Source organism: Entelurus aequoreus, linkage group LG06 (assembly GCF_033978785.1).
Source record: "Entelurus aequoreus isolate RoL-2023_Sb linkage group LG06, RoL_Eaeq_v1.1, whole genome shotgun sequence".
In the NCBI taxonomy this organism is placed as follows: domain Eukaryota; kingdom Metazoa; phylum Chordata; class Actinopteri; order Syngnathiformes; family Syngnathidae; genus Entelurus; species Entelurus aequoreus.
This window is the reverse complement of record NC_084736.1, coordinates 72,841,565-72,868,048: the sequence shown is the minus strand read 5'-3', so window position 1 is coordinate 72,868,048 and position 26,484 is coordinate 72,841,565. Positions and strand designations below refer to the sequence as shown.

Genomic DNA, 26,484 nt, shown 5'->3' with positions numbered 1-26,484 from the left:
GATGATGTCATGTTATCGATGGAAAAATGCATTTTTAGACAATATGTTTTGCCTGAGCGGCTAGGAGACCCCGAGAGTAACAAGCGGTTGCCTTGTTGCCTTTCCATTAAGAAAAATAAACAAGTTTTTAGTATAAGTTTGCTGGTTTCAAGAAATGTAATGCCGAGCGCAAGCGCATATCATTATGTCAAGATAATGGCACTAGCATTTACTTAATTTAAGAATATTTTTCAACATATTGAGAAAAAAGGTCTCATATTAAACTAAGAAAAGTGCACTTGTTATTAATGAGAATATACTTATTTGAAGGTATTTTGGGATCATTGAGGTTAGCTAATTTTACTTGTTTTGGAAAGTCTTGACAAGCCAAATGTTCTTGTCCTATTGGCAGATAATTTTGCTTAGTTCAAGTAAAATACTCATAATTTATGTATTTTTTTCCCTTGTTTTTGAACACTGACTTTTTGCAGTGTAATTGTTCGCTAATGTAATAATTGTCCGCTTGAATAAAAAATGTTTTACAATATGTGTTGTGTTCATGATAAGGTACTATTGATGATTAATTCCAAAATCGCAATTAATTTACAGCCCCAGTATGCAAGGAAACATTCTAAACAAAGAATAACTGAGTTACACAATAAGGGAAGGAGTAAGGCGCTACCCTATCCGACAATGCCAAAACAACCTAAAGAAAAAATAAAAATGTAAGCTTGGAGTGGCAAGCCTAGTTTACAGACTTAAACCACATAAAGCTAGTTTGTGACGAACTGGAAACATTTATGCAAACTTATAATAAACGGTAAGAGTTGTTGTTATTTTTAAAATGTTTGACCTAACACATTTGTTTAGAAATACTCAACTGAGTACTGACAAATTGCTTTAAGCACAAGACTGTTCCATTAATTGATATTGCAAAGTATGAATTTATTTTTTTACCCAGCCCTAGCAGTAAGGCTGTAGCATAATACAATCTTTACACACGTGTTTGTTGGATGTAGCAAAAGCCAGAGAACACGCCAAATAGAGATGCCACGGCAGAGATTCTAACCCACAATCTCCTGACTGTGAGGCCAACATGCTAAATTAACCACTCTCCCCCTCTGCGGCCAGATCATGTAACCGTAATCCTCGTCACTCAGATTATTAGCATTCCAGGAAAGATCAGTTTGTTTTCAGGGGTCCTAGTCAAAACTACGTCCAAGTTTTCTACATTGCTCCAAGAAAGTTCATAGTTTTCAACTGGGCTATTTTGACAGGCCATCGCAACTTTTGTTGGCAACGATTTACACCCCCCGCACACGCCAGACTTTTTCCTTCAGGTTCTCCAACCGCACTACATAATGATCACGCAATTAAAAACATCTGACTGAAACTGTTATTTGTATGTGCTGGATTTGTCATTGTGAGTCCTGTAGGAGAACTGCTGGTGTGGCGCAAGCTCACTATGGAGAAAGGAGGGCAGCCTTGACTCGATGGTAATTTTGTTTACAAATCTCCTTGCACACAGCACTGTCATCAAGAGCTCCGAAAAACAAAGAACACACTTCGGCCCTTACAATAAAATTGTTGGGTTTATATCATGTCTAACTGCGCTAACAAAAAAAGCCTCTCAGAAAAATAGCTCACATATTTACTGTTAATATTTTGTACTTTGAGAAAACAATACCGTGATGCAATTTTGCAGTGATGGAATGTTGCAATACGGTCGTGTTTACCGTTCAATTTTAAACTGTCTAATATAGAAGTTTGTGCTTACAACCACGGCTAGGCGATATATCCAGTTTGTAAAATATATCGATATATTTTTAAACAAGATATGAATCAAGAAAATATCGTAATATCGATATAATTTATTTCACGTTAAAATGACCAAACGCCGCTTATTTGTTGTGTTCCTTGTTCTCCCCCGCAATACTCTATGGGCTATTAAAGCCCCTTCTACACAGGTTATCTAGGGTAAATCTCACCTACCCTCATCTGTGGCCACACACAACAATGCCACCGTTTAAGACCCCCTCCGTCCTCCGTCCTCCGTACTTTCAAAGTAACTTTTGGCCACAATTGAGTCTCATACAATCGCTTTTAAAAATACAGAAACGATAAATGAGTGAACTTACTTGTGGACTTCCCGTGGATCTGAATGATGCATGTTCCAGTGCGACTTATATATGTTTTTTTCCTTCTTTATTATGCATTTTCGGTCGGTGCGATTTATTCTCCGGAGCGACTTATACTCCGAAAAATACGGTACATTTGTATTTTGTAACAGTTAGGACTTTCCCAGTATTGTGCTCTTATAGATGGAGATTTCAATTATAAGAGCTGATTGAATAAAATCGTGATTAAATGATTAGGAATCTTATGAAATGAAATCCAAATCAATTCAGGAAATTGGTCATAATACACAGCCCTCATTACGGCAACTGGCTCCAAATCCCTCCGGCCAAGCTTGACTGCACCTCCAAATTCTCCACCTCCAAAGGCGATGTGGACCACAGAGCTATGATTGCTCAGCTTTTTTAGGACTGCACATCACTTCTGTGTTTTCCCTCCAGCAAAAGAATTAAAAAGCCAGCCAAAACACAATCAATAGCAGACCTTGAGGGCTGTTTGAGCGAAGATACATGCAATATGCCAATAGGAGCAGTTACAGTATGTGACTATGAAATGAATATGAGTGGTTACATGGCAACAAGCACAAATAAAGTAACTGATGTTCCACATTAATTAGTTTCAGTTCCAACAACAATCTGGATGTCAATTCAGTTAACAGCCAAATAGCTAGTCAATGAGAGCTGCGGTCGCACTCTCACAGGAAAACACTGTCGGAAAAGCAGAATACTGCAAAACACACTCATCCCATTTTGAAGAGCATAAATGGATCAAGACGCCATTAAGGGGGCCGCCGTAGTGGCCACGTTGTAGCATAATGAGGTCTTTAGACTAGTGCTGTGCGATATTGCGATATACATCCTAGTGCGACATAAAAATGTCTACCGTACGATCTAACTCTATTGTTTATGTCATAATGTTTCATGTCTGGGCTGCGGCTAATGTAACTGCAGTAACACCGCTACTTTGTGGGAGCATTTTTTACATCACTTTGAAAGAACTTTACGAGGAGAGGCGGTGGGAGCACAGATGTCAACATTTACCACAAACAGAGCCCAACAAAAGCAAAACCAACAAAACCCAAAGAGAAATTGGTGAGGAATTGGAAAGAGGAACTCTTTTGTTTGGATTAAAAAGGTCAAACCTCAACCAAACAACGATGAATTAATCTACTGCCGCCACAATGGGTCCTTGCTAGTAACTTAACACGTCAATTTTTTTCTCTCTCACTTGAAGAAATGGCATGAAGAATTGCACAGAGACAATGTCAACGTCGTGACATGATGATAAGAAAAACACCCATTGACAGCAAGAATAACAGAGATGTGCTGCAGACACAGAGAAATTACGAATGCCATCTCTTGATTCATATGTGTAAATATGACCCAATATAGATTGGGTGCTAAAAAATATATTTTTTAATTGACTTGTCCTTTTTATATATAAGATATGTGTTCATAAATAAAAAGAGAAAATCCATCCATCCATCTTTTTTCTACCGCTTGTCCCTCTTAGAGAAATGTGTGTGTATATTGTATCCTGCTAAATGAGTAGGTGTATATATATATATATATATATATATATATATATATATATATATATATATATATATATATATATATATATATATATATATATATATATATATATATATATATATATATATATATATATATATATATCAGTGGTTCCTAACCTGGGTTCGATCGAACCCTAGGGGTTCGGTGAGTCAGCCTCAGGGGTTCGGCAGAGCCTCCGCCACGGAGGTAAAGAAACATCCGACTTATCGTGTAAATAAAAACTTCTCCCTATCAGCGTATTATGGATACCTCCAAACAATGTTCCCTCTCATTTTCCATCTGATTTGCAGATTTTTTGATTGATTGATTGAAACTTTTACTTGCAGATTGCAAAGGAAGAGAATACACAGTACAGTTTACACAGTACAGTACATATTCTGTACAATTGACCACTAAATGGTAACACCCGAATAAGTTTTTCAACTTGTTTAAGTCGGGGTCCACGTTAATCAATTCATGGTAATGTGTGTAAGGTGTGTAATTTGTTGTGAGTTCATGCACTGTGTTGGTTTTGTTCTTTGAACAAGGTGATGTTCATGCACGGTTCATTTTGTGCACCAGTAAAAAAACATACGACTTTTTCTTGAATTTGAAAAAAAAATATATATATATTTTTCACTAAAGAAGGGTTCGGTGAATGCGCCTATGAAACTTGTGGGGTTTGGTACCTCCAACAAGGTTAAGAACCACTGGTATATATACATACATACATATACATATATATATATATATATATATATATATATATATATATATATATATATATATATATATATATATATATATATATATATATATACACTACCGTTCAAAAGTTTGGGGTCACCCAAACAATTTTGTGGAATAGCCTTCATTTCTAAGAACAAGCATAGACTGTCGAGTTTCAGATGAAAGTTCGAAAGTTCTCTTTCTCTTTTTCTGGCCATTTTGAGCGTTTAATTGACCACACAAATGTGATGCTCCAGAAACTCAATCTGCTTAAAGGAGGGTCAGTTCTGTAGCTTCTGCAACGAGCTAAACGGTTTTCAGATGTGTGAACATGATTGCACAAGGGTTTTCTAATCATCAATTAGCCTTCTGAGCCAATGAGCAAACACATTGTACCATTAGAACACTGGAGTGATAGTTGCTGGAAATGGCATTTTGTTGGTGTGGCACCGGACGGAGATGTTGACATGCAGAGTTTCAAACACTCTTCATTCTCTAGCGGGTGACTTTTCAAATGATGCTACATTTTAGCAGTAATGCTACTTTTTGTAGCAACGCTTTTGCCCCACACTTGACAAATTACGGTTGTCTGTTCGACATACGATGGACCCCGTGCTGTTTTTCTTGGGAATTAATTCTTCCTTCATTTGTTACCAGATTCGCACCTTCTATTACCACTCGCACCACAGCTAACGTTACCCATGCCGCTACCTCTCTGCTCCGCGAGGGCGTATACGTATGTGACGTATGTAAGAAGGTGCGCTTGTTTTATGTCTCTGTGAGAAGCAGAGACAACAAAGAGTGAGAAAAGCCTGTAGTATAATGCCCGCAGCTAAAAGCAACTGCATGAGGACGTATACTCGAACATCACGATATAGTCATTTTCTATATCGCACAGAGACAAACCCGCGATATATCGAGTATATTCGATATATATCCCAGCCCTACATCAGACAATAACAACACACTGTGATCATAAGTAAACCAGTAATGCAGATTTCCTGTCAAGCTACTTAGATTTGGGGATATTGGAACACCCCACAAATAAACACTCGTCTGTTCTGAGAGAACGATTATTTCAAGTCTGTCCTACAGTGAGATGCCAGAATGTTGGTAGTTTTGCTGCCAGTGTCAAAATGGAAGTGGCTTCTAAAAAAATCAGAGAGGAAAACACAACCATAATTGCTGGTCTCGGCCCACAATGGCCTACTGTGCGGTTCTGTCTCTATACCAAAAAGCCTGAATCCGAGCCAAGACTACAGATTGCTACAGAAGAGATGAACCAGCAGGTATGGCACTTATGCAATGTGCAAACTGGGCGCATGTCGAGGAAACAACATAATCTATAGAAGAAACGTTTACTATTGTATGTTAATCTTAATACAAAAGTTGGCAAAAATAAAATGCCAGATGGAATACGGCGACTCCCCTTAACACATTTCCCCTGTTTCAGTCCCATTTTTTTTTATCTCCATAGCTTCCTAGCACTTACATAATCACATCAAGCTCCAACCAAACCCCCCCCTCCCCTCTGCCCATCTCTGTGTCCTTATTTTCTTTCTCCCTCTCGTGAGCGTGCAGAATAATCTGATCCCCAGGGAGGATTTGTCTGGAGGATGAGAGAGCGAGATGTGTGTCGGGGGTGGGGGAGGAGAGAGGGCAAAACAACAAACAGCAACACCTAACAACAGCGACACTGGCTTGGGTCCCGTTAACAACGAGAATAGAGATTACGTGCACTGATGGCAGGACGTTACTGTAAAAAGCGCAACAATGTTTGTGCGGCTGCCGGTGCCAACGTCTTTGCCGCGCCAAAGAGAGAAAGAGCTCTACAACTGCAGCTGGCACAGAGCCTGCTTGCAGAGAGGCTACAATGAGGATGAATGAATCTGAGATGTTGCGGAGAGAAGGAGCCACTTAATGGAGACGTATAAAACATCATACAAAATAAACCCAGACCATAAAACTTTTATGTTTATATTATGACTTTGTGTGCCAACGTGGGCCACGTTTTACACCCGCGTACAGCAGGACATACAGTCGTGGTCAAAGGTTTACATACACTTGTAAAGAACATAATGTCATGGCTGTCTTGAGTTTCCAATCATTTCTATAACTCTTATTTTTTTGTGATAGAGTGATTGGAGCACATACTTGTTGGTCACAAAAAACATTCATGAAGTATGATTATTTTATGAACTTATTATGGGTCTACATCATCCGCCCACTCTGCCGTTGATGGTTGCATAGAAGCTCTACAACGGTCACAAAGGCGGAAGAAGGCTGCAGCAAAGATGGGCCCCCAATTGTCTTGGTCTCCAAACCATTGGACCCTGGCCTTCTCTTTGCCAAGGACAGTGTGGTGGCTGTCTGTGCACCAGTCTCCCCACTTTAAAAGATTCCACTGAAGGCAATCCCACCAACAGGAGGACAATCATACTCGTTTCGAGTGATCGCCGCCGACGACAACGACTGAAAATGTGACCAAATCTGCTGGGTCAAAAGTAGAGATGTCCGATAATATTGGACTGCCGATATTATCGGCCGATAAATGCTTTAAATTGTAATATCGGAAATTATGAGTATAGGTTTCAAAAAGTACAATTTATGACTTTTTAAAACGCCCCTGTACGGAGTAGTACAAGGACGTAGGGAGAAGTACAGAGCAGTTGCGTCTCCCAGTCATACTTTTGAACCCTCCCGATTTTCCCGGGAGACTCCCGAATCTCAGTGCCCCTCCCGAAAATTTCCCGGGGCAACCATTCTCCCGAATTTCTCCCGATTTCCACCCAGACAACAATATTGGGGGCGTGCCTTAAAGGCGCTGCCTTTGCGTGCCGGCCCAATCACATAATATCTACGTGTTTTAACACAAGTGAATGCAATGCATACTTGGTCAACCGCCATACAGGTCACACTGAGGGTGGCCGTAGAAACAACTTTAACACTGTTACAAATATGCGCCACACTGTGAACCCACACCAAACAAGAATGACGAACACATTCCGGGAGAACATCCGCACCGTAACACAACATAAACACAACAGAAGAAATACCCAGAACCCCTTGCAGCACTAACTCTTCCGGGACACCCCCTGCTACCCCCCAACCTCAACCTTCTCATGCTCTCTCAGGGAGAGCATGTTCCAAATTCCAAGCTGCTGTTTTGAGGCATGTTAAAAAAAAAATGCACTTTGTGACTTCAATAATAAATATGGCAGTGCCATGTTGGCATTTCTTTCCATAACTTGAGTTGATTTATTTTGGAAAACCTTGTTACATTGTTTAATGCATCCAGCGGGGCATCACAACTAAATTAGGTATAATAATGTGTTAATTCCACGACTGTATATATCGGTATCGGTTGATATCGGAATCGGTAATTAAGAGTTGGAGAATATCGGTATATCGGCAAAAAAGCCATTATTGGACATCTCTAGCCAAAAGTATACATACAGCAATGTTAATATTTGCTTACATGTTCCTTGGCAAGTTTCACTGCAATAAAGCACTTTTGGTAGCCATCCACAAGCTTCTGCTTGAATTTTTGACCACTCCTCTTGACAAAATTGGTGCAGTTTAGCAAAATGTATTGGTTTTCTGACATGGACTTGTTTCTTCAGCATTGTCCACACGTTTAAGTGAGGACTTTGGGAAGGCCATTCTAAAACCTTAATTCTAGCCTGATTTAGCCATTATTTTACCACTTTTGACGTGTGTTTAGAGTCATTGTCCTGTTGGAACATCCAACTGCGCCCAAGACCCAACCTCCGGCCTGATGATTTTAGGTTGTCCTGAAGAATTTGAAAAATTTTTCATTGTCCCATTTACTCTCTGTAAAGCATCAGTTCCATTGGCAGTAAAACAGGCCCAGAGCATAATACTACCACCACCATGCTTGGCGGTAGGAATGGTGTTCCTCGGATTAAAGGCCTCACCTTTTCTCCTCTAAACATATTGCTGGGTATTGTGGCCAAACAGCTCAATTTTTGTTTCATCTGACCACAGAACTTTCCTCCAGAAGGTTTTATCTTTGTTCATGTGATTTCAGATTAAACAAAAAATTCATAAAAGAACCAAACTTCATGAATGTTTTTTGTGACAAACAAGTATGTGCTCCAATCACTCTATCACAAAAAAATAAGAGTTATAAAAATGATTGGAAACTTACATTATGTTCTTTACAAGTGTATGTAAACTTTTGACCACGACTGTAGCTACACAGATTAACTACAATTACAGTGCCTGTGTAACATGAAATTGGAGGTGTCTGTTTCTGCGTTTGATTTTTGTGTTTGCCTGGGCTGTCTCTTGACTGATGATGAAATGTAGGTCAAGCTGAATGAGGGAAACATTCGGCAGAGAGAAAGAAACCTTATTTTGGAATACTGAGTTTGGACGTTTCTTTGCTATGTTTTCACATAAGGCAGAGATCATCCATCCATCCATTTGCTACCGTGTGTCCCTCTCGTAGTCGCGGGGGGGTGCTGGAGCCTATCCCAGCTGCATTCGGGTGGAAGGCAGGGTACACCCTGGACAAGTCGCCACCTCATCGCAGGGCCAACACAGATAGACAACATTCACACTCACATTCACACACAAGAGCCAATTTAGGCCATGTCCACATGAACACGGATACTTAATAAAGGCATATTTATCTCTGCGATTAGGCCTCTTTTCCACACGCAGACGCATACTTTTGTCTTTAAAAACGTAGACTTTTACAAACGCTGGCCAAAGCGTAGATTTCCAAAACTCTCCGCTTAGCGTATGCGTGTGCACGGCACAAACGGAGACTTGCAATGACGTCGCGGTTGTAAACTGTCATTTCCAGAGATCCACAACACTGTCTTGCCGGCTTTAAACACACCATAAGAGGACTTACTGTATGTTTGAACTAGAGATGTCCGATAATATCGGACTGCCGATAATATCGGCAGTCCGGGAAATGCTTTAAAATGTAATATCGGAAACGATCAGTTTCGGTTTCAAAATTATCGGTATCGGTTTCATAAAGTAAAATGTATGACTTTTTAAAACGCCGCTGTGTACACGGTAGAGATGCGCGGTTTGCGGACACAACCGCGGAGTCCGCGGATAGTCCGCGGGTCGGGGGGATGCATGACGAAAAAAATAGATTTTAATTAGATTCGGGCGGGTGGCGGTTGAACCAATTCTCTCGAATGTCTGCTGATTTTCACCCAATCAACAATAATAAGGGCGTGCCGTGTTGGTACTGCCTTTATCACCCTCTACAACATGTACAGCCAGCGTGCTAGCCCAGCCACATGTTGTACGCAGCATCTGCCTGCACACGTAAGTGACAGCAAGGCATACTTGGTCCACAGCCATACAGGTTACACTGACGGTGGCCGTATAAAACAACTTTAACACTCTTAATATGTGCCACACTGTGAACCCACACCAAACAAGAATGACAAACACATTTCGGGAGAACATCCGCACCGTGAGACAACATAAACACAACAGAACAAATACCCAGAACACCTTGCAGTCCTAACTCTTCCTGGCTGAAATATACACCCCGCTACCACCAAACCCTGCCCACCTCAACCGACGCACGGAGGAGGGGGGGGGGAGGTTATGTGTGGGGGCGCAGTGTAGGGGGGGCGGGGTTTGGTGGTAGCGGGGTGTATATTTCAGCCAGGAAGAGTTAGGACTGCAAGGTGTTCTGGGTATTTGTTCTGTTGTGTTTATGTTGTCTCACGGTGCGGATGTTCTCCCGAAATGTGTTTGTCATTCTTGTTTGGTGTGGGTTCACAGTGTGGCACATATTAAGAGTGTTAAAGTTGTTTTATACGGCCACCGTCAGTGTAACCTGTATGGCTGTGGACCAGGTATGCCTTGCTGTCACTTACGTGTGCAAGCAGAAGCCGCACACAACATGTGACTGGGCTGACACGCTGTCTGTACATGTTGTAGAGGGTAATAAAGACAGTACCATCACAGCACGCCCTAATTATTGCTGTTAGGGTGCGACCCCTGGTCTATATTATATATATAACAACGAGCGGGTGGCGGGCGGTTGTGGCTTTGATAAAATGTTAGTTCGGTTGGATGGCGGGTGGATGACGACTTTTGTGATGCGGATGAAGTAATTGCCTATCCGCGCATCTCTAGTACACGGACATAGGGAGAAGTACAGAGCGCAAATAAACCTTGAAGACACTGCCTTTGCGTGCCGGCCCAGTCACTTAATATCTACGGCTTTTCACACACACAAGTGAATGCAAGGTCAACAGCCATACAGGTCACACTGAGGGTGACCGTATAAACAATGTTAACACTGTTACAAATATGCGCCACACTGTGAACCCACACCAAACAAGAATGACAAACACATTTCGGGAGAACATCCGCAACGTAACACAACAGAACAAATACCCAGAACCCCTTGCAGCACTAACTCTTCCGGGACGCTACAATATACCCCCCCCATAACTTGAGTTGATTTATTTTGGAAAACCTTGTTACATTGCTTAATGTATCCAGCGGGGCATCACAACAAAATTAGGCATAATAATGTGTTAATTCCACGACTGTATATATCGGTATCGGTTGTTATCAGTATCGGATTAAGAGTTGAACAATATCGGAATATCGGATATCGGCAAAAAAGCCATTGTCGGACATTATAGATTATGTCTGACTATCTTGAAAAGACAGGCACCCAGGGCCACGAGTCGAACAAGGACTGGACAGAGGCAAAATTCAGCTTAATTAATTAAGACAGTGCTCTTGAATTGCAGCAATCGGCTTAGCAAATACTCCATTAGACTGCACAAAGGAACGGGAAGGAAGTCACCAACCAAAACATCCACCTCTCTCAAGGCGCAAACAAATATAACAACAAAAAGTTCACACTTACAGAACACACCATGCAAAGGTATCTACTGCATACCCACACACATAATTTTTAAAAATAGCTACACATGAAAATATATGCAAAATTAGACCACCGCAACACTCTGTCAACACAAATAATCTACTAGTGGCAAGCAACCAACACAGAACTTTGGTGGAACTTAATCCCCTGTTGATGAAGTACTATATGTGCAAAACTGCCTTGCCTCCCAAAGAAGTGAAGTGAATTCATATAGCGCTTTTCTCTATTGACTCAAAGCACTTTAGAAGTGAAATCAATGGGAGCAGGTTGGTTAAGTGTCTTGCCCACCGACACAACAGCAGTGACTAGGATTGCAGAAGCGGGGATCGAACCCGGAACCCTCAAGTTGCTGGCACCAACCGAGCCACGCCGTCCCGGCAGAGTGAGACGGCCAAACGCTGCATCTCCCATTACCCCTCAAAGCAATTTAAAAATAACGTGCCAGAAACTAGGCTGGAGCATCCTAATTACATGAGGATTGAACATACCTCTCGCTGCCAGGCTGGAATTCGGAAAGCAAGGAGGGACGACGGCGATGGGGTTGAGCCAGGTGGGAGCTGTAGTCTCTGGCATGATGGGAGTGGTAGTCCACCATTCCCACTTCCTAGAAAAGTAAATCCAACAAATATTTAATGGATCGTAATGTTAATAATTATTAAATTGTGCCCTGTAAAAAACAGCAATTACTTTTATTCACATAAACAGTGTTGAGTTGAGTTTGAGTTTATTTGGAACATGCAAGCATACAACATGATACATCACAATTTCCAGTCTCTCTTTTCAACATGTTCAAAAAGAAGTAGGAAGAAGCAGAGCTTATTTAATACTAGCCCTTTTCTTTTACATAACAGTTGCTAAAACTTTTGTTCACTTCCTGTTCTCAATTTATTCACAATATACTCCATAAGTAATCACAATAAAAATGAATAAATAAATAATAATTGGTGAAGTAAATTACATTTCATAAGATGAGACAAGTAAGATTATTTTGAGAATGAAAGAATGGATGGATGAAATAAATTCAGAATGTTTATCATGGTTCTTCTTCTTTGTACTTTGTAAACACTTTTTTGAAGAGTTTCTTGAAATGGATCATATTAGTGCATTGTTTGATTGCTTTGCTTAATCCATTCCATAATTTAATTCCACATACTGATATACTGAAGGTCTTAAGTGTTGTATGTGCATACAAATGGTTTAAATGATAATCATCATGGGCAGCTTCAAAGACAGCGTGAGTCGACTGAGAAAAAGTGGATGACATCGCTCAAGAAAGAGAGGCAGCGCTGATGAAACGGAGGGAAAAGAACACTGCAGCAGTTATGAAGGAAGCTTGTGGAGTGGAGGAAGAGTGATCCCCTAATAGCAGCACAGCTTGTGGACAGCACACTTCTCAATCAGCAGACCACGGCGAGGCCGAGCAGCAGCACGCCACAGCAGACCACGGCGAGGCCGAGCAGCAGCACGCCACAGCAGACCACGGCGGGGCCGAGCAGCAGCACGCCACAGCAGACCACGGCGAGGCCGAGCAGCAGCCCGCCACAGCAGACCACAGCGGGGCCGAGCAGCAGCACGCCACAAACGAACGCGAAACATCTGGAAAGGAAGAGGCTCATGCCGCCGTCGCCCGGCTACACAGCAGTGAGGCCCGCACCAACCAAGCAGGGAGAGGCCCGGCTACCGGCCAGCAGCGGCGGCACCACCACCTCACTGCGGCGGGACCAGCAGCTTTCTCGCGGCGGCAAGTGACGGCAGCAGGGCGGCGAGGGAGAGGCCAGGCTGGCGGCTAACGGCTAGCGGCTGGCAGCAGCGGGACCATCTCGTGGAGACGAGACCGGCAGGTGACTGCGGCGAGGCCCGGGAGAGGAGAGAGGCTGGAGCGAGGCTTGCCAGGCCGGACGGGACCCCATCGGTGGGAAGGCGAAAGTGCAGTGACGCGTCTCGGCAATTTGGGTTGTGAGTTTTAGCCAGTAAAGAAACCGAACTGAAATTAAGAAGAAAACCAAGTGAATTAAGAAAATGAGTGCGAAACACAAGAAATTCGAGGAAGACTTGGAGGAGATCAGAAAATCGCTTAACTCCCTGTCGGAGGATGTAAGGACAGTGGCCAAACAGCAAGACACACTCATGGAGTTGTTGACCGAAATCAAAATGCTGAAAAACATCATCAAGGAAAAAGACAAGAAAATTGTTGACCTAGAAGCAAGAATTGACGAAATTGAACAGTACACCAGAATGGACGATTTAATTATAAGTGGACTAGAAACCAAACATCGCACATATGCAAGAGTGGCCGGGACTCGCAGCAGGGACGCTGACAAGGACGCCGAAGCCCCGGCAGACGAACTTGTGACACTTGAACGGCAAGTAATTAACTTTTTTTCCAGTAAGAACATGACTCTTCAAAGTGGCAGCATTTCAGCGTGCCATACTATCCCCAGGAAGGACAGCAGAACCAACCCAGCCATTGTGATCCGGTTTGTAAATCGGAAACACAAGACGGAGTTACTACGGCAGGGAAAGAAGCTGAAGGGAACTGGGGTTTACATCAATGAACATCTTACCAAGAAGAACGCTGACATTGCAAGACAAGCACGCATCCTCAGAAAAGAAAACAAGATACAAGCAACATGGACACGGAACAGCAAAATCATGATTCGGCTAAATGGACCATATGAAGAAGCCAAAGTTGTCATGATCCGAGAGCTCCGCGACTTGGATCAATATAGATGAGACCTGCTAGACTTATGACTGACACGGCTCATCCTTGGCTGGAGACGGGGAAGGCTACGCAGCGAGAAGGTGAGACAACTGAGAATCAAAAGTTTCTAAGAGCTGAATACATGGACTATAAACTGTATGACTTTGAAAATGATGTTGACCCAGAAAACCATCTGTTCAACTCAATCAATGCTACATGTGACTACTACACAGAGGAACAATTCAATGACAATGTTAGTTTAGATAATACATTTTCTTTAATACATTTCAACTGTAGAAGCTTATATGCAAATTTCTCAAAGATTGACGAATACCTGAAGACTCTAAATGGCAAATTCAAAATAATAGCACTTTCTGAAACATGGATCGATAAAGACAGAGGTATCGATTTCTCCATTGACGGGTATGAGTTGTATCACTGTAGTAGAAGAAACAAGAAGGGAGGAGGTGTGGCCCTGTTTGTTGACTGTGAATTGAAATGTAGACCTGTGGAATGTATGACAGTGGTAATTGATGATTTATTTGAATGTGTAACTGTAGAGGTAGAAATAGAAAAGAAGAGAAATGTTATTGTTACGTGTATGTATAGGACACCTGGGTCTAAAGTAGAAGCATTTAATGATAGTTTGGAAGAATTATTGTGTAAGGTGAAGGAAAATAAAACATTTGTCATGTGTGGCGACTATAACATAGACCTGCTAAGCTCACCCAGAAATAAATCAACAAGAGACTTCTTGGATGTGGTATATAGTAGAGGGCTTTATCCATTGATCACCAAACCCAGTAGAATAACGACAAATTGTGCAACGTTAATTGATCACATCTTTATAAATGACATAAAAAATAATATAAAAAGTGGACTAGTAATTAATGATATAAGTGACCACTTACCTGTGTTTCTTACTTATGACTGTCCAATTGATAAAAAGAGGGAGGAAAAAACTCATAGATATGTAAGGAAAAGAACTGAAGAGGCAATAAATAGGTTTAGGAAGGACTTATTTGAAACAGACTGGAATGAGGTGTATGGGGGAGAAGCAAATGCTGCATATGAGGCTTTTCTTAATATATATTTATCATTGTATGAAAAGCATTGTCCGAATGTATGGAAACAAAGAGACAGCTACAATAAAAAGCCTTGGATTATAAAGGGACTACAGAATGCTTGTAAAAAGAAAAACAAACTTTATAGAGATTTCATAAAAGTAAAAACAAAGGATGCTGAAACAAAATATAAGGTTTACAAAAACAAATTGATAACAATAATGAGACAAGCAAAAAGAGAATATTATAATAATTTACTAGAAAAAAATAAAAACAATATCAAAGGAACTTGGAATATTCTGAACAAGGTAATAGGAAAAACATCTGGGCCTACAAACCCACCAAGCCATTTTATCAATGAGGATAATAAGATGATAACAAATATGAATGAAGTGGCAAACGGATTCAATTCTTTTTTTGTGAATGTTGGACCCAAATTGGCAGAGAGTATTGGAGAACATAAAGATATACAGAGTGGATGGAGAGGGGGAAGCAAAGTGCTACAGTCCATGCTTCTAGGAGATGTTAGTGAAAATGAAATTGTATCGGTGGTAACAAAACTGAAAAATAAGACATCAACAGACAGTGATGGTATAGACATGATAATTGTAAAAAAGACTATTGACTGTATCATCAAACCTCTTTGTTATATTTTTAATCTTTCTTTTCAAACAGGGACCTTTCCAAATAAAATGAAGGTAGCAAAGGTAATTCCACTCTTTAAAACGGGAGATAAACATAGATTCACTAATTACAGACCAGTGTCACTACTGTCACAATTTTCTAAAATAATTGAAAAAATATTTGTAAAAAAATTAGATAGTTTTATTGAAAAGAACATGCTGTTGAGTGAGAGCCAGTATGGATTCCGGACCAATAGATCCACTGCTTCAGCTGTAATGAATATAATTGAGGATATAGCAACAGCAACTGATAATAAGAAATACACTATAGGGGTATTTATCGATCTTAAAAAAGCATTTGATACTATAGATCATTCTATATTATTGTCCAAGTTGTATTCATTTGGTGTGAGAGGAGTAGTTTTAGACTGGCTAAGAAGTTATTTAGATAATAGACAAGAGTTTGTGGATTTTATGGGTAATACATCTGAACAAATGAGGATTGAATGTGGAATTCCACAAGGTTCGGTTTTGGGACCAAAATTGTTTATTTTATATATTAATGATATATGTGAGGTATCAAAGTTATTGAAATTTGTATTATTTGCGGACGACACCAACTTTTATAGTTCGGGACACGACTTAAAAGCATTATCAAAAATTATTGAACAGGAAATGATTAAACTTAAGAGATGGTTTGATGCCAATAAATTATCATTAAATGTAGAAAAAACAAAGTTCATGATTTTTTGTAAGAGGAAAAGGGAGGAAACGATCAAATTGTCAATAAATGGAATAGATATTGAAAGGGTTTCTGAACTTAGATTTTTAGGAGTGATACTGGATGACGGTCTGACATGGAAATCTCATATTGCACATCTGCGGAAAAAGATGTCTAAGAGTATTTTTATATTAAATAAGGTAAAATATGTGTTAGATTATAGGGCAATGCGTATATTGTATTGTGCACTTATATTGCCATATATCAACTACTGTGTGGAAGTGTGGGGGAACACATATAAGAGTAACATAAAGGCATTGTATCAACTACAGAAAAGAGCTATAAGGATTATTCATAAAGTAGATTACTTAGAACACACTAACATATTATTCATTAATTCAGGTTTATTGAAATTACAGGAGCTAGTAAAGTTACAGACATTATGTGTCATGTTTAAGGCTAAAAGCAAAACATTACCAGCAAATTTACAAAAAATGTTTGTCATCACTTCTGAGAATGAAGAGCATAGAAGAAAAGGTCATTTCCAACATCAGTATTCAAGGACAACTTTAAAACAAATGTGTATATCAGTGGTGGGGGTTAAACTATGGAATTCTCTTTATAATGAGATAAAAGATTGTAAAAATATATTCAAATTGAAAAAAATATATAAAGACAGAACAATAAAATCATATGGACAGCCATAAGTGTTTACATTTTGCTTTATATTTATTAATTTACTTGTTTTTTGCCTGGTTTTGTATCTGTTTTGTATCATCCTGTGAGGTGTACCTGTATATTACTTCTTTTGTATTTTTGTTCGGTTTGTACTTCATGAAGTTTTGCACTTGTGTTTTTTTTGTTGTTTTGTTTTGTTTTGTTTTGTTTTCGTTATATTTGGATGTAATTGTTGGTTCACATATCATTAAGTAAGACTATGTATTATGTGAAAGGGGCAGGAAAATATAAGATTTTTCTTCATCCTGCTCCTTCTCAGGCATTGGTGTGTAACGGTGTAACTGAATAATTGTGGTATAATTGTCTATCAAAGATGCACATCAATGAAGGAGATAAATAAAAATGATGATGATGATGATGATGAAATTAAATTTTTCTCTAAGATTATATTCCTCCTCTTTTTTTGAGAAGAATTGTTGTATATTCTTGGGTAGCAGGTTATAGTTTGCTTTGTGTATAATTTTAGCTGTTTGCAAATTCACTATGTCGTGGAATTTCAGTATTTTTGATTCAATAAATAAAGGATTTGTATGTTCTATATATCCAACATTATGTATTATTAGTGTGACAGCAATGACCTACTTTAAACGTGTCCCTATAACAAAAAGCAAGGCTTTGTCTCGGTTTATATGTGTGATGATGTGTCTACATAAGACATGATAATTAGGAGGTGTGGGTCCACTGCACAATGACAACTTCAGACCGTTAATGAGGGGACCGTGATGTGTCCACAATATTGTGAGTGGAAAACTTTATAAAGGAAAACACAAGTTATACCCGCTGGGGTCAGGCCCCCCTCTCTCAAAGATCAAGGTGGTGCCTACGGCTAAATCGAGCAGGCAGCATCATAAGTAGAGGTGTGACGATACACTAATCTCTCGAGACAAGACAACGCACAATATTGGGTTGAAGGTCCCTTCTACACTAAGCCGGAGGTCATCCAAGGTAAATCCCACCTAAACTTATCCTTGTCCACACACACACACACTTATCCTTGTCCACACACACTCACACAATGATCGTTTAAGACCCCTTCCCCTCCTCCATCCGCCGGAAGCTACGCGATCGAGTACGCATGCGCGGAAAATGTGCACGTCATAAGTCACCTCCAGTGTTGCTTTGTGTGCAAGTTCTTAAATTAAATTTAACTTATCTGAACAATATCCAGTGTTGTGATATTTCAATGAACTGGAATCCAGTGTGCTGTGGGGCCCTATTGTAGTGAATCACACCTGAGCCATCATAAAATAATCAAATCTTTAATGAACATGTGAAAGTAAACAATGTGATAAAGAACATTTAACATCAATCAATCTAGGGATCTAGATATCTGGTCAGGACACTCCTCACTTTTTTGCCTTCACCTTCATTGTCCATTCATTTTTGGTGACTTTATACACTCTGGACCCAGACGTTGAGTCCGCGACATACATGGCGGACAATAACTGATACAGATGTTTTCCGTAGTCTTCCCTCGTCGGCCAGGTAATACAAAGCACACGCTACCTTTTTTATCACATCCACGGGAGCCCGCATTCTCGTTGTCTCTCCTTTGACAAATGGACAAAGTTTTTCGGTAAGTAGAATCACAGCTGACCTGGATGTTCGAAAGTTCTCTTGCCGTCTGAGAAGTGTTGTATCCCAAATAGCTGCAATCGCTTTCTCTTAAGGTATTCATGTGTGATTTCCACAAGTGTCTGTACATGTAAAGGAAGGAGAAACACGGGCATGTCTGGATGACTTGCCTCCATCTTTCTAGTGTTTACCTCCGAGTGGAAACAGGTTGTTATGAAGCTGGCTGTGGCGTGTTCTTTCTGACGTCACTTCCTGTGTGGGGCGCGGTCTTTCTGGCGTCACTTCCTCTCCGAACTCAGTTTGTAAACGATCAATGAGTCCATCCATACAAAGCTATGAGCCAGAGATTCAAGAAATACACGGCACACTTACACTACCGTTCAAAAGTTTGGGGTCACCCAAACAATTTTGTGGAATAGCCTTCATTTCTAAGAACAAGAATAGACTGTCGAGTTTCAGATGAAAGTTCTCTTTTTCTGGCCATTTTGAGCGTTTAATTGACCCCACAAATGGGATGCTCCAGAAACTCAATATGCTCAAAGGAAGGTCAGTTTTGTAGCTTCTGTAATGAGCTAAACTGTTTTCAGATGTGTGAACATGATTGCACAAGGGTTTTCTAATCATCAATTAGCCTTCTGAGCCAATGAGCAAACACATTGTACCATTAGAACACTGGAGCAACCAAAAACCAGACATTTGCAGCTAGAATAGTCATTTACCACATTAGCAATGTATAGAGTGTATTTCTTTAAAGTTAAGACTAGTTTAAAGTTATCTTCATTGAAAAGTACAGTGCTTTTCCTTCAAAAATAAGGACATTTCAATGTGACCCCAAACTTTTGAACGGTAGTGTACCCGCGTAAAAAATTATCCAAGGAGGGGAACCTTAAACGCTGGTTTAGTGTGGATGAAACGAGGCTTAGGCTAAATAATGATTTGTTTAAGGAGTTATCCGGCTTAATGTAGACAGAGCCTAAGACAATGAGACTAGACAAGATTGTATCGTACATTTTAAGCGGAGGTGCCATATAGGGTGGTAGAGACAATTCTAAGGGTCCTTGACCTGCTTTAAAAAAAATAGTATGACAAGATATGTGACTGGACATGATTACATTTTTAGGTGCAAGTGTGATTGTTTTTTTGTGCTGAAAAATGTTCACCATGATTCAAATAAATTGTTCTTGTTGGAAACAGGCATGAACTTTAACGGTAGAACTTGTTTCCACAAATATATAAAATGAAAAATTACAAAAGTTAAAATGTGTCTTTTTTTAGGAGTTTTTCCAGGGTCTTTTGCAGCTTTCATTTTAGGGGTGTCAAGTCACGCTTATCAATAATTTGCCTGAATTGTCTTCTCTCTGGGCTGCTGCAGTTTGTGACCTGCTGCTGGAAAGAAGCGATTCAGTCGCGTTTCTGTTATGTCTTATGCCCCGTCCACATTAAGCCGGATAACTCCTTAAACGGATAATTATTTAGCCTAAGCCATGTTTCATCCACACAAACCCATCGTTTAAGGTTCCCATCCTTGGATAATTTTTTACACGGGTAAGTGCGCCGTGTATTTCTTGAATATACGGCTCTTAGCTTTCAGATGTTTACATCGAAAGCTATCGATCGTTTACAAACTGAGTTCGGAGAGGAAGTGACGCCAGAAAGAACGCGCCACAGCCAGCTTCATAACAGACGCTTTTGGAAATACCTTAATGAAGGAAACGCGTGATTGCAGCTATTTGGGATACAACACAGCTCAGACGGCAACATAGCAATGTTGAGCGACGGTTTTTGATAAGACCTGGAAGAACAGCAGCCTGGTGGGATATGTTTGTCAACGAGTGTGTTGTGCCAAAGGAACGGCAACAGAATGTCCAGGTGTGCTGTGATTCTACTTAGCAAAAAACTTAGTCCATTTGTCAAAGGGGAGACCAGGACAATGCGGGCTCCCGTGGACGAGGGAAGACTACCGAAAACAGGCAATGCATTTGGACTGGCAAAGCAGACTATCAGTTATTGTCCGCTATGTATGTCGAGCGATTACTCAACGTCTAGTTTTGTACTCCATAATTATTGTGAAGCTATGAAGTGGTGGTGGCCGTCAAGTACGACCGCCAATTTCAGCCTACAAGCACAGTGTCCTGACCAGATATCTAGATGCCTAGATTGATTGTTGTAAAATGTTATTTATCACATTGTTTACTTTTAAAGATATGATCCAGGTATGATGGCTCAGGTGTGATTCACTACAATAGTCTAACAGCTGCTGATGGTGAGGCAAGCAAAGTTTACTGTTAAGAGAAATGTGGCAATAGGCTACATTGAAACACAGGGTAAGAATACACTTCCAGGTCAAAGGTAACTATGACGCGCACATATTGTTTCACGCATGCGTACTAGGTCGCGTTACAGAGGGGAAGGGGGTCTTAAACGGTGGCATTGAATGTGTGTGGACAAGGATAAGGTTAGGTGGGATATAGCCTGGATAACCTTAGCCGGCTTAGTGTAGGATGGGCCTTAGTGCCTATGATTGAGCCAGGTTGGCCTGCTTGGTCATACACAACAGTGCGTGGCTGTGGAACTCAAAGGAAAGAGAGAGTGACCACCAGTGTTGGGACTAACGCGTTACAAAGTAACGCATTACTGTAACGCCGTTACTTTCGGCGGTAAATAGTAATCTAACGTGTTATTTTTTATATTCAGTAACTCAGTTACCGTTACTACATGATGCGTTACTGCGTTATTTTACGTTATTTTTTATGTAGTATCGGCTAGAAACTGAGAAGATCTGAGTATGTTTTATTGGAGCGCTGCAGAAGAGGCGACAAGAAAGAGGCGCGCCGCCCGCTGTCTGTGTGTATGTGTGTGTGTGGGAGGGGGCGTGTCTGTGTTTACTAACAAGACATGGCGAAGCCCGAAGCAGAGTTTCTTAACATGGAGATATTCTCACTACTTTTCTTTTGTCGACCACAAAGAAAAGAACATTTTAGTTAAATGTAAGTTGTGTCTTGGATCAAAGATCCTATCCTTGCAATTCAAATCTGCTGAAACAGCTACAAAAGCAACATGCTTTGACGAAGCTAGTAAAGAGAGACACACTTCACCACCTAAGCAACGGCGGCTAGATTTTAACGAGGCACTGCGCACTGAAGGTACACACTCTTGTCAATTCTCTTATATACTGTTGCTCTTTCATTCTAGACTTCTAGAGTGTTTTATTATCACGTCACTCTAAATGTATAGACTATAAAGTTCACAAACATAAATAGTGGGCCAGGCCAATCTTTCCTTATGTCTAAACTAAAACTGGGGAAATGTGTAGTGCTCTGGGCTTCAGACATGATTTTATTTCAGAATTCCTTGAGGGAAAAAAAACACCTGGTTAGGCTTTGTGTATGTAGTGTGTGCCTTCCTTGGTTTACAACTATGTTGTTATTATGCTGTTTGTTCCTTATGTATGTTATGTTGGAGCTATTTAAAATAGTTTTGTCAATTTGTTCTGGTCTGAAACAAATTGGCCCTTTGAAACATATCTTTGTCTTTGTGTGTTGTATGTAGACCACATTGCTTAGCAGAGTTCAGTGATGCAAATACATGTCAAGTTGATCAACAGATTGTATTATTCTCCAGTGCAATAACAGTACTGAAATGAAGGCTAAAAGGGCATTAAAGGGGGCCTTAAAACAATTAAAAAATTAAAATATATATAAGTAACTAAATAGTTACTTTTCACAGTAACGCATTACTTTTTGGTGTAAGTAACTGAGTTAGTAACTGCCACTAGTTACTGGTTTTCAGTAACTAACCCAACACTGGTGACCACACATCTCGCAACACCCCTAGGTAATTTCATTGAGATTTAGCTTGAAAAGCTCAGTACGATAAAAATCATGAAAAATGCATTGTGTGGTAGGCCTCTTACAGTGTGTGCCCGCTGGAGCTGCAATGGTAAGGCAGCCGGGTTCGGCAGGTGCCGTGTGTCCATAGTCCTCCGGCCCGTTGTCATAGACTGGGGATGAGAAGACATCCTGGCACAGCCTCTTCCTCTACAGACAGGAAGTAGGTGTGGTTGCAGAGCTGTCCCGTTGCATTATTGGTGGGTTGTTTTGCCAGCAAACTATAGAGGAAAAAGAAAATGTTGTTTTATTAAATCCTGCAGCTCAAAAATGTAGAACACCAAGGATAGCAGAAAATCAATCCTCTTCATAAATAAAACAAGCATGTGTAACTGCAGACGACACAATTTAATGTGAAACGAATACACGTCTTGAGAAGAAATCTAAATCATACACAACAATCAATAAAGTCTAACCTTTCCAGTGCCAGTAACCCCACAAGCAATAAAACATGCCACTCTACCCACAAATCTGACAGCTTACACAAGACCATGTTTGATTAAAAATTGATCAGTGTTGTTTAGGCCGTAATTTTACATTACAACAGTGTTTTGGGAGGTTGAAATAAAAATATTTTAACACAGGCTTCAGCATGAAAGTTTTTAAAACCAATAACGCCAACATTTCCACTAATCTGCCAAAAATGGTAGTCTGTAAAATAGCATGTGTGCAGTGGCTAAAAAAAAGGTTTGCTTTTTTATTGTTTTGTAAATAACTACATTGAATTATATGAAAATGCCACACAAAATGCCTACTGTAAGTGCTAAGAAGACAGAGCTTACAGTCCACATTTCAACTCTTTGCCTTCCTGGTGAAAAATGTAAACCATTGGTGTTGAAAGTGTAGCCCTGGGGGCCATTTACAGAACACAGTTCTTTTTTACGGACAGGTGGCATATTGTAGAAATAAAAATGCATTTAAAAAAACAGCAAACATGGAAAAATACAGCAAAAAGGCTTCATGTAATTAGAAAAAGCTGAAAAACTGATACTAAAAACTAACAAAGATGTGTCTTTAAATATGTGTTTTAGCTTTTTTGTTAGCCCATTTCATTTCAAATTACACAATGATGTCGCACCACTACAATACTGAGAGAATTTTAAGAACAATATTGTTTGTTTTTTATACTTGAAACCACGGCTGTATTTTTTAAATGTAAAATAGTTGACTATTATAGTTATTTATGACCATATTCATAAGCACATAGTTGTTCTTTTTTGAATGTAAAATTGTATATTCAAATCAATCCTCTGTGACACTTAACCTTTCATTTCCTAAGTTTAATTTTCGGTACGATAAGCCACTACTTTTTTCCTACACTTTGAACCCTGCGGCTTATAAAACGGCGCAGCTAACTTATAGCGTTTTTCTTTGCGAACAGCCATAAGGGTTTGTATTCAACTAATAGTTTTCATAAAACACAAACAGAGACACTGAAAAAATGTGTTATTGTTTGTGCTAAGGTGCCATCTTTTGGACGAGTTTGCTCACTGCAGGGGCTGCGGGTTGAAAGTGTACTTCCTGTTTTGTGGCTTGAAAAGGAAACATATCCCGTTTTGTCTACTATTCTTCTATGGTGTTTCTGCTTGAAAAGATTCTTCATTCATCACTCCAAGCAACGTTTGTACATTTGTACAATATAACTGATTGGAGAGCTAGCTCTTTCCGCAGTTAGTGGGTCCATTGCAAGGCTCGAATTTAACCGCCCTCGTCTTTCACCGTAATGCCCAAAAAATTGACCAACATTTACGGCAAGAACATGCCGTGACCGCCCTTGACTTTTTACTTGTTAATGGATGAGGGATATAACGGTAAACAGTACAATGATAATTTGCGATAAAATTCCTGACGGTTAGTAATACCATTTATTTTTTTAATTACCGAAAAAACGTCATTTATTAATGCATTTTCGGCAACACAAAGTCATGCGCATGCTTTTTTTTTTTTTATTATTACAAAACAAAAAAAATCACATAAACATAAGTACTGTATTCGCAGCCTTTGCTCAATACTTTGTTGATGCACCTTTGGCAGCAATTACAGCCTCAAGTATTTTTGAATACGATGTCACAAGCTTGGCAGACCCTGTGCCGAGTGCATATTCAAGGCTTGAGGCTGTAATTGCTGCCAAAGGTGCATCAACAAAGTATTGAGCAAAGGCTGTGAATACTTATGTACATGTGATTGTTTTTGTTTTCTATTTGTAATAAATTTGCAATTTATTACAAATTGAGGCAAAACACATGATGTTAACATGTTAACATTAACGTTAGACTACTGTCAACAGTAGTCTAACGCTTCGGGTTAGACTACTGTTGGGTTGTGCTTGGTTGAATGTATGTATGTATGTGTATGCTTGCTTTTGTGCTCCTATTTGTGTTTGTCATATCGCGTTTTTGTGCTTGCCACCATGTCTCAGCATTCCATGCATATACTGACCGCTGGACCCCCTGCCAAAAGCTTCTTCTAGCTTATCTGGGGGACCCTTTTACTTACCACCATCCTTAAATTGATATTCACTACTGTTGTAATCGTAATATGGTATAGTGAATAAACTTGAAACTAAACTTGAAACTTAATAGTACATGAAACTATATTACACAGATAGCAGGAAGAGATCCAAGCAAGACAAAAAAAGGTGAGATTAACCAACCACTGTTTAATAATGCATGCCCATTCCACATGCATTCCCCTGAAAAGGATATATACGAATCTGGTGGACAAAAACCTGAATAAAGACAAGGAGGCCAGCGCAATAAAAGAGCTCTGACATAAAGTCAGAGGGGAGCGAGGGCTTGGAGACGAGAGGCTCAACACATGCACTGGCAGTGCTATATACACCCACAGGCAAGCCGCTGGCTCAAAGCCAAGAGTGTGGATGAACTCGGTCACCTTGCTCGCTCACTCTAGCACGCTTACTCTGAACCACGCTGCAGAGTAGAGTGGGCTTTAAGCCTTCAGTGGTGCAAGTCAATACCTCATTGCACCCACCCCACTTTCCCAATGAATTGTCGTATGGCTGAGGAAATTCTTGCAGAGAGACCAGGGACTTGTGCTCAACGGGAGCTGGATGAAGTTATAGTTTACTTACTCTAGGTAAACAGTAAAACTATATATATTTGGGGTGTTATAATTGATTGATATATCGATAGATCGATTTATATTCCTAAGATTTGAGGAATATAAATAAATAAATAAATACATACATACATATATGCTGGAAAAGTCTGCTGATTCAATATTGACAACAAAAGTGCCACAGTTAAGATAAATATATGCCTTTGCTAAACAGACAGCCACCGCATGCAGGACATCTAACATCTGTGAAGACCAAGTTCTGCAAGAAGATGTCATTCATATCCCCACAGCTAATATGTCAGACAATACCTTGGAGAGGCACAAATACAGCAAGGATAAAGCAACTGTATTACAGAAACAAGAGTATTAACTTGCAACTATGGACTGAATGTGAATTTATTTTTGCTTCCTGGAGAATGTTGGATATCTGTAAGTGATCACAAAGAGCTAGGGTCGCATTGTATCAAAAAAGAGATCAGCATTGTCATCTGAAAAAGGTAAACAAAGTTGTTGTTTCAACAACTGTTCAAACTAAAGAAAAGGTAAATGGTGCACTATGTTTAGTTGTTTATGGGTGCATTTACTACATTATTGATTATTGCAAACTACATAGACTTTCAAAATGTGCACTTAATTCTTACTCTTCTTACTGTCGCCAAGTTTTGAGAAAATGAATGACTTGCAGTTCAGTAAAACATTAAAAAAATGTTCCTGTATTGGCATTCTGACTACCAAATAGCATTTGTGTCCAAATATTGGGGTAATTTCTAAAGCAAATATGAATTATGCA

General features: G+C 39.9%; 1 protein-coding gene across 1 annotated transcript in view; it reads right to left on the bottom strand.

Moving 5' to 3' along the window:
- Positions 1-26,484, bottom strand: part of LOC133652752 (nuclear receptor corepressor 2-like) — a 152,745-nt gene that overhangs the window by 81,164 nt on the left and 45,097 nt on the right. The window contains exons 2-3 of the mRNA XM_062051803.1: positions 22,643-22,837; positions 11,796-11,911 (exon numbers count right to left, since the gene is read on the bottom strand). Coding sequence (XP_061907787.1) covers positions 11,796-11,911; positions 22,643-22,747 — 221 coding nt within the window. The 5' untranslated portion in view covers positions 22,748-22,837. The remainder of the gene's footprint in view (positions 1-11,795; positions 11,912-22,642; positions 22,838-26,484) is intronic.